The 12,170-nt window shown below is 45.4% G+C and overlaps 1 protein-coding gene across 1 annotated transcript in view; it reads right to left on the reverse strand.

Annotated features, from left to right (window-relative positions):
* Window positions 1–688: 688 nt before the first annotated feature.
* SYT17 (synaptotagmin 17) overlaps window positions 689–12,170 on the reverse strand; it is an 82,165-nt gene continuing 70,683 nt past the window's right edge. The window contains exon 8 of the mRNA XM_065920305.1: window positions 689–2,117. Coding sequence (XP_065776377.1) covers window positions 1,921–2,117 — 197 coding nt within the window. The 3' untranslated portion in view covers window positions 689–1,920. The remainder of the gene's footprint in view (window positions 2,118–12,170) is intronic.

Below are 12,170 nucleotides of genomic sequence, written 5' to 3' on the forward strand. Positions count from 1 at the left end.
TTAGCATGCAGTGAGGCTTCAATTAGAGGTAGTTGTTGTTATAAAAGTTAAACAGAAATAAAAGCTTCTTGTGGGGAGGACAGGAAGGAGATATTATTTCTGTCTTGGCAACTGAAGCTGGGTCTTAATGATGAGTATGAGTTGGAATTATTAAGGTGCTGGTAACCATGATGCTCCCTGAATGGGGAGAGCCTGTCCAGGAGACAGAGTGATAAACAGCCCTGATTACTTCATTTGAGCCCCTGGATCCAGCTATGCCTAAAGCCAGGACTTCCTTTGTTGCTTAAACAATTTGGTGTTAATTTCCTGTTGCTTGCAACAGGAGGGACCTAACATAAATCCTTATCTTCTTTTATACAAGTTCTCCTGTCAGTTGTCAGACGAATATACCTTAACATTTTAACTGTTCTTCCTGCCCAGACTACACACGAGTCTTACCAACAATGTCCAGCATGACTGGCTGTCTGGTTCTACCCACTGTGGCCCTCGAGTGTTGCAGCTGAGACCCTAGGTATCATGGGGCAGGGACAAGCCATCCCTGTGCCTGGTCTGAATTCTGGACGCATGAGATCTGTGAGCACGATAAACACCAGTGCTTTGAGTTTTTACACAGAGATAGTAACTGAAACACCCTCCTACCCTCCATGCCCGTGTTCATGAAGAAAAAGATAACTCAAATGCATGGCACAAATAAATAATCTTTAATTTCAATAAATAGCTCCCCATTATACCAGACAATACACTGTGGGAAAAGATACAGAAGCATCCAACAGAGAGAGAGAGAGAGAGAAAGAGATCTATTCTAACTACACTAATTTCTTAGCACGAGAGAAGTGACTTTGGTTCACACACGAAACACAGCGAGACCCTCAGAGTGACAAGGAGGGAGACTCTTGGAGTGGGGCGTGGTGGGCGTGGTGGCCATTTTATTCCACGTAACCTTCTTCTGCAGGTCTTCTGGGAGTCACAGTCACCATGATTCGGTCAAAAAATGTTACTTCTGCTCTATCATATTCTATTAGCTTGCTATTCACACACGCTACGGTTACTGAGGGTGGGGTCTTGACACACAAGATGTCACTGACAAGCAAGGCAGACAGAAGGAGTGCTCAGGCCTGAGGTCCCGGCCAGCGCCTTGCTCACCAAGGGGACACACAGGTGTGCACACACACACACACGCTCACGTGAGGGCACACACGCCAGAGCATCCACACACACCCCGACGGGGAGTCCCCAGGGAGAAGCTAACACAAGGACGGCTTCAGTGAGGCCAGGAGAGGCTTCTGACACTGGGGTATTTTTTGTTGCCATTTGGTTTCTTCCAATAGTCTAATCTATGTATCACACCCACTAAAGAGAAGACAAAGTACTTACACGTTGGGGGAAAGGTAGCAGGTCTGAGGAACCTCTGGGAACAGCAGACGGTTCGGGAGTCACCCAGTGGGTGTGCATTTTGGGTTTGGGGGGGTCAGGCCTCCCAACACTGGCCAAAGTGAAAGTGAAGTGAAAGTGTCAGTCACTCAGTCGTGTCCGACTCTGAGACACTGGCCAGACTCTTGGAAAATTTCATCTCAGTGGAGGCTGGCACCCTTGGGGAGGTCTTTTCTCTGGCCTGAGGGTTGAAAGTGCATTTTGGGGCGGGAGGATCCACGAGAGCAAGCACTGTCCATAAGTCTCACGGCAGAGCCTGCTCAGCTCGAGGCTGATGGATGGAGGGGGCTTCTGGAAAGTTCTCAGGCCTCGCTCCTCAAGGGCGGCCAGTATGTGATCAACAGTCCGCGTCCTCTCAGTTCTGAGAGGAGTTGGGTGTGTATGGGTGTGTGTTTGTGTGGATGGAACAGTATACACATTGGGCATGTTTTTTTTGTCCTAGGTTTTCTTCCTTTTCTCCACAGACGGCAGCTGCCGTCCCCGCGGCCCTCAGGTCACCTCCAGCGAGGCAGGGGACACGCGGTCGCACTCGGCCCGGGACCGCAGGCTGTGCCACTGCTCCACGGCCGTGCGGTGGGCGCTGAGCATCCGCCGCCAGTGGTTCGATTCCGAGGGGCCGGAGGAGTACTGGCCGATGACGACCCTCCCGATGAAGTCGTTGCTGCTCTTCATGTTGTGGCCGAACACTAGAGGGGCGGGGGGGCAGGACAGAGGCGTTAGTCTCCACACGCCTCCACGGCAGGCGCGAGTCCTTGTTTCCAGGCCACTGTTTCCTTTAACCCGAGAAGCCCCGATTCCCTCCTCCCCCACCCACGAGTCCCTCAGCCTCACCACGCTGCCCTCAGGGCACGACAGCCCGGAAGGCCCGGCAGAACCGCCAGCGGTGGCTGGCGTCCGGCTGAGTGCTTGAACCAGGTTCTGAAGGCCGCACTGCTGACGTGGGGGGCTGGCTAATTCTCTGTGGGGGCAGCCTGTGCGCTGGAGGCTGTCCAGCAGCACCTCAGGCCTCCACCCACCAGCTGCCATTTGCACCCCCAGCCCAGCGGTCACAATCCCCAAATCTCCACACATGGCCCAGTATCTCCGGGGGCTCAATTCACCCCAGATAAGGACCACCCGGTTAAGCTGTAGGCCATGAGAACAGACATCCTAGGTGAATCCGAGGGCTTCCCTCATAGCTCAGTCGGTAAAGAGTCAGCCTGCAATGCAGGAGACCCTGGTTCGATTCCTGGGTTGGGAAGATCCCCTGGAGAAGGGATAGGCTACCCACTCCAGTATTCTTGGGCTTCCCGTGTGGCTCAGCTGGTAAAGAATCCGCCTGCAATGTGGGAGATCTGGGTTCGATCCCTGGGTCAGGAAGATCCCCCGGAGAAGGGAAAGGCTACCCACTCTAGTATTATGGCCTGGAGAATTCCATGGACTATAGAGTCCATGGGGTCGCCAAGAGTGAATCCTGGCTCTCATTCGACAGCTCTCAGACCCCTGAGACAAGCCCCTCATCCTCTGCCACCCTCTTCTTAGTAAGTGCAGCCTTGGGACTTAATACGTGCTCAACAAACACTACACTGCTCTTTCAATCCTCAATTTCTACCTGTTGACCTTTACGAAAGAGACAGGCTGCGGAGGCAAGGTTCCTGAGAGAAAGGGCTCTGGCAATTTCTTCTCCCTTTGTTGCACTGTATGTCCCTTCAGAAGGCTGTTAATTCCCATGCAAGCTTACTTCGTGTCTTTCAAGCCTAATGAGATAGCTTGATTTATCTTCCCAGCCGAGTTCTGCCTAATTCCTTATCTGCATGTGGGGAGTCAGGGCATGCCATCTCGCTGACGGGAAAGCAGGCTGTGTTTGTCTGTGTTATAAATGAAGGGCTACGGAATGGGGACTATCAAAGATTCACCCAGCGTGAGCAGAACGCAGGCGGGCAGATCCCAGAAGGGGTGCCCATTATCAAACAAACCAGCTAAAATATGCAACCCAAAACAGAGACTGAATGCTAACAAATCTCTGTTCTCCTCTGTGGGATTCACATCAAGAATTTCAAATGATAAAAATAAGGGGAAAAAAAGAAAAGTGGAAAAACAAAAACTCTATCCATTGTTTTAAGCCACAAAAGATGAAGAGTGAACTGGGCTAAGTGACCTCTCCATCAACAGTGTCCCATACCTATCAGCTCCGTGAACAAAAACTGGACCATGTTCATTTTTTGTACATCTGATAAAGTGGTCACTATGCATAGGTAGACCTTATTTATAGGGAAACCCCCTACAGAAGAGAAAAATTAGGAATAGAATCTTTGCTTAATAAAGGATTGCTGAGAAGCTGATGCATCTGAATAAACAAAGAAGCACAACTTTTTTGAATAGGCAACATGCAGGACTCTTGAACCACACCTCGTGGAGAATGGAAGGTTAAATTTTCACCAAATGAGAACACGTTACCAGTGTCCCTTTCCCTGTAGGTCTCACATCTAAAGCAAGATATCAGGAGACCATTTCAGACCCCATTTGGAATTTCTCCTTGGGGATAAAATGTTCTATCTTCCTCTGCCTCTCCAAAACTTAAGAATGAAAATGGAGAAACAGCCTAGTAAGTGAGTATTGGTTTTGCTTCTTTGGGAAGTGGTTTTAAGAAAAGAAATCTCAAATGTTCTCAGGTACTGTTGGTGAAAGAGGAAGCAGTTTCATCTTTTGGGCAGAGTATCTGCTCAAAATAAGAATGTCATTGCTTAAGACCCAGCAATTCTACCTCCAGAGATCTGTCCTGTAGAATTACCTGCATGAAGGGATAAAGATACACATAAAAGAATTATCCACCATACGAGCCCTCAAGCCAAACCTGGTCTGTACCTGTTTTCTGTAAATAAAGTTTTACTGGAACCCAGTCAAATCCGTTTGTTCACACAATGCCTGCAGCTGCTTTTGTGCTATCGCAGCAGAGTTGAGTAGCTGCAAGAGGGACTGTGTGGCCTTCAAAGCTGAAAATACTTACTAACTGGTCCTTTACAAAGATGTTTGCCAACCCCTCTTCTAGAACATCATTTGTGAGCATGAAAAATGGAAACAACAAAAACATTTCATGAGGAAATATGACTGAGGCTGTTGATATCCTGCCCACCCTGGAGGCTACCCGTAGCCTTTGTTGCTGGCATCCTACCATAAGCACCCACGGCTCTCTGCCTGGGACATGCCAGTGTATGCTGACCACGTGACTTTTGTAGGGGCCTTGGGCCACACAAGAGCAACTTGACCTCAGAAAAGGCTGGGGACTAGGGTCAGCCACCCAGACTGTCAGCCATGCTTGCACGACTGAGCCCTAATCCAAATTCTAGACACGGAGGCTTCAGTGAGCCTCCCTGGTTGGTGATCCTCCGAGCATGTTGCCACATGTCATTATTGGGAGGATGAAATGCTGTCCACTGACATTTGTAACTCATGCCTGGTCTCTCCTGGACTCTGCCTTTTGCTGATTTGAGTCTGTATCTTTTCACTGCAATGAACTGTAACCATGAGTGTAAAAGCCTTTCCGAGTTCTGTGAGTCCTGGAGAATCGGTGAACCTGATGGTGGTCCTGCCTCCCAAGCTCCAGTTACCCACTCATGGACCATCCTTCACTGGCCTGCCTCCCTTTCTGGTCTCACTTGCCCAATCTCTTACAGTATTTCCTGGGATCACCTTCCTAGTAGCCTGCTTGCATCCAAGTCTTGTCTTAGGATCAGCTTTGGGAGCACCCAGCCGAAGAATGGAGAAGACTAATTAAATAATTTCTGATGTGACAATACCATGGAAACCAGCACCATGGTTAAAAATGAGATAGACCTATATATACAAGATGGAAACGTCTCCAAGACATATTGCTAGGAGACAAACCTAGTTGCAAAACAGTATATATAAACACAATCTCTTTTTGCTTTAAAAAAAAAAAAAAAAAAAAAAAAAAGTGATACTGGGTTGGCCAAAAAGTTCTTTCAGCTTTTTCCATAAGATCGTATGGAAAAACCCAAATGAACATTTTGGTCAACCCAATATACAGACTAGAAAACAATATCTGGAAGACTATTCACAAAATTGTTAAGAGTAGCTCTCTCTAGGGAGGGGAAACAGAGAGAACTTTCTACTTTCTGTATTTATTATATAAGTGTGTATAGTTTGAGCTTCTAACAAGAATATATACTTTTGGGGAAAAGAAATAAAGGAAAAAATAAGCCTCTATTAGAGAATCTACAGCAAAATCAGCAGAAGGGGCAGAAGTATGAACGGAAATCTGATAGCCTACGCTTCTTATCCCAATGTGCAAAGTAGTTTGGCTTGGTGAATCATTCAGCTCCTGAAGGGTGGTCGTTCCTCAGTGATTCAGCCTTTCTGACGGGAAGCAGTCGTTGCTTCGGCCATCTGAGCTAATTGGCAGACTTCGGGACTTGCAAATCACTTGGAAAAGTTATGGCAATCTTACCAGTCTTTTAAAAGCCAAACATTTAAAATGCAAATTATAATACCCTGAATAAAACTAATGACTTCTATCATAAACGTTGCCTGGGAGAACATCAAGTTTGCCATCTCTGTCAATCTAGGGATTGTGTCGGTGGAGAGCATAGGGAATTATACTGGATATTGACTAAATCCAGAGAGCAGCTCAGAGACAGGAGGCTAGATATCCCTGCCCCCCTCCACCCTGTACATAAGGAAGCCAAGTCACTGAATGAGCTGGTGGTAACATGCAGTATTTGCAGTACAAAAAACCAAAAACCAAAAAAAAACCACCCTGTACGTGAAGTGCATTCCTCATAACTAGATCCCCATATTTCTCCTTTTCAGAAACAATAACATCTAGAAATTTTATTGTGAGGCACCCCAAATATCCACACTGACTGTTATGGGGGACTCATTTTTAGTGCCATCATTAGTATACATCTGCACAATGGATATGCTCTAATTTATCCTCATCGTCTGGAGGGATTTTCTGAACAACCTGAATAATCCAAAGAGTGACAGACAGGCACAGATGTCAACAAGGACCTATTGTATAGCACAGGGAACTATACTCAATATCTTGTAATAACCTATAACAGAAAATAATCGAAATGAATGTGTATGTGTATAACTGAATCACTTTGCTATACACTTGAAATTAACACAATATTGCAAATTAACTATATTCAATTTTTAAAAAGGTATAGATGTCACAAAGTCCTTGCACAAAACCTGTGCAGAGGGGGCCTCACGTTTTCTCTTAGATCTTATTTACTACTCATGAATTTAGACATAATTCAAATATATTTGGTCATCTGCTTTCCCCATCTGGAGTAATTTTAATCAATTTAGTGGACTGTGACTATCAGACAGACACCAGAACTTAAAAAAGTACAGAACAGGACCATTTGGTGAAGGCGCAAACAATCCTTTCCTCCTTCATAGAGCCTGGGGATGGTCACTGTGTGATCATTTATTTATTTATTCGAACTTTTTATTTTGTATTGGGGTATAGCCAATTAACAATGTTGTAGCAGTTTCAGGTGAATAAGGAATAGACTTAGTCATACATATACATGTATCCATTCTCCCCCAAACCCACCTCCCATCCAGGCTGCCACGTAACACTAAGCAGAGTTCCATGTGCTATATTAATATAATATGTCCTTGTTGGTTATCCATTTTAAATACAGCTGTGTGTACATGTCCATCCCAAACTCTCTAACCATCCCTTCCACCTGGAAACTGTAAGTTCATTTTCTAAGTTTGTGAGTCTATTTCTGTTTCATTTTCTGTAAGTTCATTTGTATCACTTTTTAGATTTCACAGATAAGGGATGTCCTGTGATATTTCTCCTTCTCTGTTTGACTTACTTCACTCAGTATGACGCTCTCTGATGGTTCGTTGTTATGGGGGGCTGCTCTGAGCCCCTAGGGCCATCCATGTTGCTGCAAATGGTGTTATTTCATTCCTTTTAATGGCTAAGTAATATTCCATTGAAAGTCTTCCTAAGAGAACAATGCAAAGAAATAGAGGAAAACAATAGAATGGGAAGGACTAGAGATCTCGTCAAGGAAATTAGAGATACCAAGGGAACACTTCACATAAAAATGTGCACAATAAAGGACAAAAATGGTATGGACCTAACAGAAGCAAAAGATATTAAGAAGAGGTGGAAAGGATACCCAGAAGAACTATACAAAAAAGATCTTAATGACCCAGATAACCACGATGGTGTGATTACTCACATAAAGCCAGACATCCTGGAGTGTGAAGTCACATTAGGCCTTAGGAAGCATCACTATGAACAAAAGCTAATGGAGGTGATAGCATTCCAGCTGAGCTATTCCAGAATCCTAAAAGATGATTCTTTTAAAGTGCTGTAGTTAATATGTCAGCAAATTTTGAAAACTTAGCAGTAGCCACAGAACTGGAAAAGGTCAGTTTTCAATCCAATCTCAAAGAAAGGCAATGCCAAAGAATGTTCAGACTACTGCACAATTGCACTTATTTCACATGCTAGCAAGGTCATGCTCAAAATCCTCCAAGCCAGGCTTCAACAGTATGTGAACAGAGAAATTCCAGATGTACAAGCTGGGTTTAGAAAAGGCGGAGGAACCAGAGATCAAATTGCCAACATCTGTTCGATCATAGAAAAAGCAAGAGATTCCAGAAAAACATCTGCTTCATTGACTGTGCTAAAGCCTTTAATGGTGTGAATCACAACAAACTGTGGAAAATTCTCCAAGAGATGAGAGTACTAGACCACTTTATCTGTCTCCTGAGAAACCTGTATGCAGGTTAAGAAGCAACAGTTAGAACCGAACATGGAACAGCTGACTAGTTCAAAACTGGGAAAGAAGTACGTCAAGGCTGTATATTGTCATTCTGTTTATTTAACTTACATGCATATAGTACATTTTGTAAAATGCTGGGCTGGATGAAGCACAAGCTGGAATCAAGATTTCTGGGAGAAATATCAATAAGCTCAGATATGCAGATGACACCACCCTGTGGCAGAAAGTAAGAGGAACTAAAGAGCCTCTTGATGAAAGTGAAAGAGGAGAGTGAAAAAGTTGGCCTAAAACTCAACATTCAGAAAACTAATATCATGGCATCTGGTCCCATCACTTCATGGCAAATAGATGGGGAAACAATGGAAACAGTGACAGACTTTATTTTCTGGGGCTCCAAAATCACTGCAGATGGTGACTGCAGCCATGAAATTAAAAGATGCTTGTTCCTTGGAAGAAAAGCTATGACAATCCTAGACAGCACATTAAAAGGCAGAGATGTTATTTTGCCAATAAAAGTCCATATAGTCCAAGCTATGGTTTTTCCAGTAGTCATGTATGGACCATAAAGAAGGCCGAGCATCGAAGAATTGATGCTTTTGAACTGTGGTGTTGGAGAAGAGTCTTGAGAGTCCCTTGGACTGCAAGATCATACCAGTCAATCCTAAAGGAGATCAGTCCTGGGTGTTCATTGGAAGGACTGATGCTGAATCTGAAGCTCCAACACTTTGCCCACCTGATGCAAAGAGCTGACTCTTTTGAAAAGACCCTGATGCTGGGAAAGATTGAGGGCAGGAGGAGAAGAGGACGACAGAGGACGAGATGGTTGGATGGCATCATCGACTCAATGGAAAAAAGTTTGAGCAAGCTCCAGGACATGATGAAGGACAGGGAGGCCTGGCGTGCTGCAGTCCATGGGGTCGCAAAGAGTTGGACATGACTGAGCAACTGAACAACAACAAATATTCCACTGTATATATATGTGCTACATCATCTTTACCCATCCCTCTGTTGATGGACATCTAGGCTGCTTCCATGTCTTGGCTATTGTAAACAGTGCTGCAATGAGCATTGAGATGCCTGTATCCTTTCAGATCATGTTTTTCTCTGACATATGCCCAGGAGTATGGTAGCACTGTTTTTAGTTTTTTAGGAAACCTTCATGCTGTTCTCCATAGTGGCTGTACCAGTTTACACTCCCACCAACAGTGAAGGAGGGTTCCCTTCTGTCCACACCCTCTCCAGCATTTATAATTTGTGGCTTTTTTAATGTTAGCCACTCGTGCTTGTGTGAGGTGATATCTCATTGTAGCTCTGATTTGCATTTCTCTAATAATTAGCGATGTTAACATTTTTTTCCTGTGCCTATTGGTCATCTGTATGTCTTCTTTGGAGAAATATCTGTTTATGTCTTCTGCCCACTTTCTGAGTGGGTTATTTGTTTTAATGATGTTAAGCATCATGTGATCATTTATTTTTATAATTTAAGATTCTGAATCTGTAAGAAAGCTCAGTGTGCGGGTTAATGGGTCAAATGAAGTACAAACAGTTTTCTATCAAACAGTTAAAATTTTAAAACCTTTTTTAAAGTGTAAATGGAAAGCATTTGGGAAGTAGAAAATTTACTCAAACCCCTTTACTTCTCCTCCCTGCCTGATTACAGGAGAGCACCAGCTGTGCCAGGAACACGCTCTGAGCTATGACACTTTTCTCCCTCCAACCTCAACAGACCTCCAACACTCTGACAGCCACAGTCTCTGAGCATCGCCCTCTGTGTGGACCGGTGAGTCACTCAAGTCCATCTCTCTCCATCCTCAGATGGGGAGTGGACACAAACGGCACATTACACTTTCTGGAATTTCTCTCTACAAAATCACCAACACATGTGCCTCTGTGGTGCCAGTCACCACGGCCATGCAGGTGAGGAAGTCCCAAGAGGCAAAACCAAAGCAGGATGAGAGGCTCAAGGCTCTGAAGGAGCGTGGAGAGCACCACTCCTCTACGAAGCACCTACTATGTATACGGCCCAGGACTAAGCACATCACCTGGATTAACTCACTTAAGCTTCACACCAACCCTCTAGGGTGGCATTTCTCATCCTGTGCACTGCTGACATTTGGGGCCAGATCACTCTCTGTGATGGGGGCTGTTCTGAGCATGGCAGGATGCCCTGGAGTGCCCCGGCCACTGCCCACTGGACACCACTAGCAGTCCTCTCCCAGGTGTGACAACCCAAAGCAACTCCAGACACGGCCAAACGTAATCCACCCCCTCCCCTTCCACTGAGAACCACTGCTCTAAGGCAGCTGCTGTCATCAGCCCATTTTACAGCTGGGGAGACTGAGGCCCAGAGGTGTAGGGAGATTCCTGCTCCAATCAACATCTAGGTGCCCCGAGTGAGTCAGGGGCAAGATGAGGCTTGCACATGCTGATATTTGCTATAAAAATGACTTTGTTCTTTCCTGAAAGAGCTAAACTCTTGGTTGCTAATTTAGTTTGCCAAGGCAGACGGTTCTGGAAGGGAAGCTGGATGACTTAAGAGTGTAGGTGTGATAAACACTGCAAATGGAAAAAAAAAAAAAAAACTTTTTTGATCTTTTACCAGCAGGAGCAGGCTTGGCCGCTCCCCACTTCGCATGCTTGGTTCACAAGGTGATGCCCCCATAAGCTGGGAGGGCCCCACTCATGGAACCTCATCTGTCACTGTTCCCTGAAAGCCACCTCTTGGGTGCTGAGTGGAGTTGCTCCCCCGTTTTTGAAAAAACTGCACTAAGCGACCAAAACCCATCCTTGCTGTTCCACAGTCCTCCCAAACTCTTCACTGGAAAGGGATCCCCACGCTTCATCAGGCTGATGTGACTTAGCTCTTGGGGGAACCCAAAGCAGTCTACATGTCCCTGCTTCCTCTCCTTCCCCCTCCTCACAGGGCAGCACTGACACGCCCCAAATGTGGTACCCATTCAGCTTCTGCAAAACCTCCTCAAACTTCAGTTGGTCCCCTGTGTTTGTGGACATGGAGGCTGAGCGTACACCACCATTTGGTATAAGGGGCCTGAGCATCCACACAGTTTGGGATTGGAAGTGAACCTGGAACCAACAGCCTGCAAATACCTCTTTTTTCTTCTCCCTGAGACCTAGAAGCAGTTTCAGGTTTTTCTTTAAAATCAGGTAGATCATATTCTTTTCCAGGGCTTTGGTTTCTCCATTCACACAATAAGTCGGGGTTTAAGGTCCCTTTCAGCTTTGAGATGTCTTTGGTTCGAAGATGTTTCATCCATGACTTAAGGATGATGTTTTTTTTTACCATTTCCTGGCTCATTCTGTGATTCACGGCAGCTGCTTGGACAGAACTTTTTCTCCATGTTTTCCCTTCTAACATCATCATGACAATTTAGGTAACAGTATTACAGTAATTTAAAATCAGCAACGCTGAATCCTGACTTCTTTTTACTAGGCACTGAGTAAATATCTATACCTTACTGACATTTCTGACTTAACACCACCATCCTGTTAGGGAAGGTGGTATTTATACCCCCATCTTACAGATGGGGAATTAGAGGCTCAGAGGGCTTAGGAGGTTGGGTGTTCAAGCATGGGCACAGAGGGAAGTGAAACTCAAAGCTCATTTCTTCTCCTCCCATCTCAGAAAGAAGAGACGTCTCACCCATTCCTCCCTTCCACGGACCCTGACACAAGATAAACACAAGATGAGGAGTAAAAATATTCACAACAGGTCCTCAAGCCAGCATGTCAAGGCCAGAGGTGCTGAGAGTCAGAATGGCCCTAAATCCCCTCGTGATGGTGCCTGGTTGGAGACCTTCATACTGCCTCTCCGAGGCCCAGCAGGGCCAGGTTCATCTCCAACATCTGAATGGATGGCTGCTTCTTCAGGGGCACAGAAGCCAAGGAAGTTGTCTCATGCTTAGGGACTACTGAAAAGTATAATAGCAGTTAACGCTTATATAGAGCTTATCATGGGCC

The sequence above is a fragment of the Muntiacus reevesi genome, chromosome 2 (assembly GCF_963930625.1).
Source record: "Muntiacus reevesi chromosome 2, mMunRee1.1, whole genome shotgun sequence".
Classification (NCBI taxonomy): domain Eukaryota; kingdom Metazoa; phylum Chordata; class Mammalia; order Artiodactyla; family Cervidae; genus Muntiacus; species Muntiacus reevesi.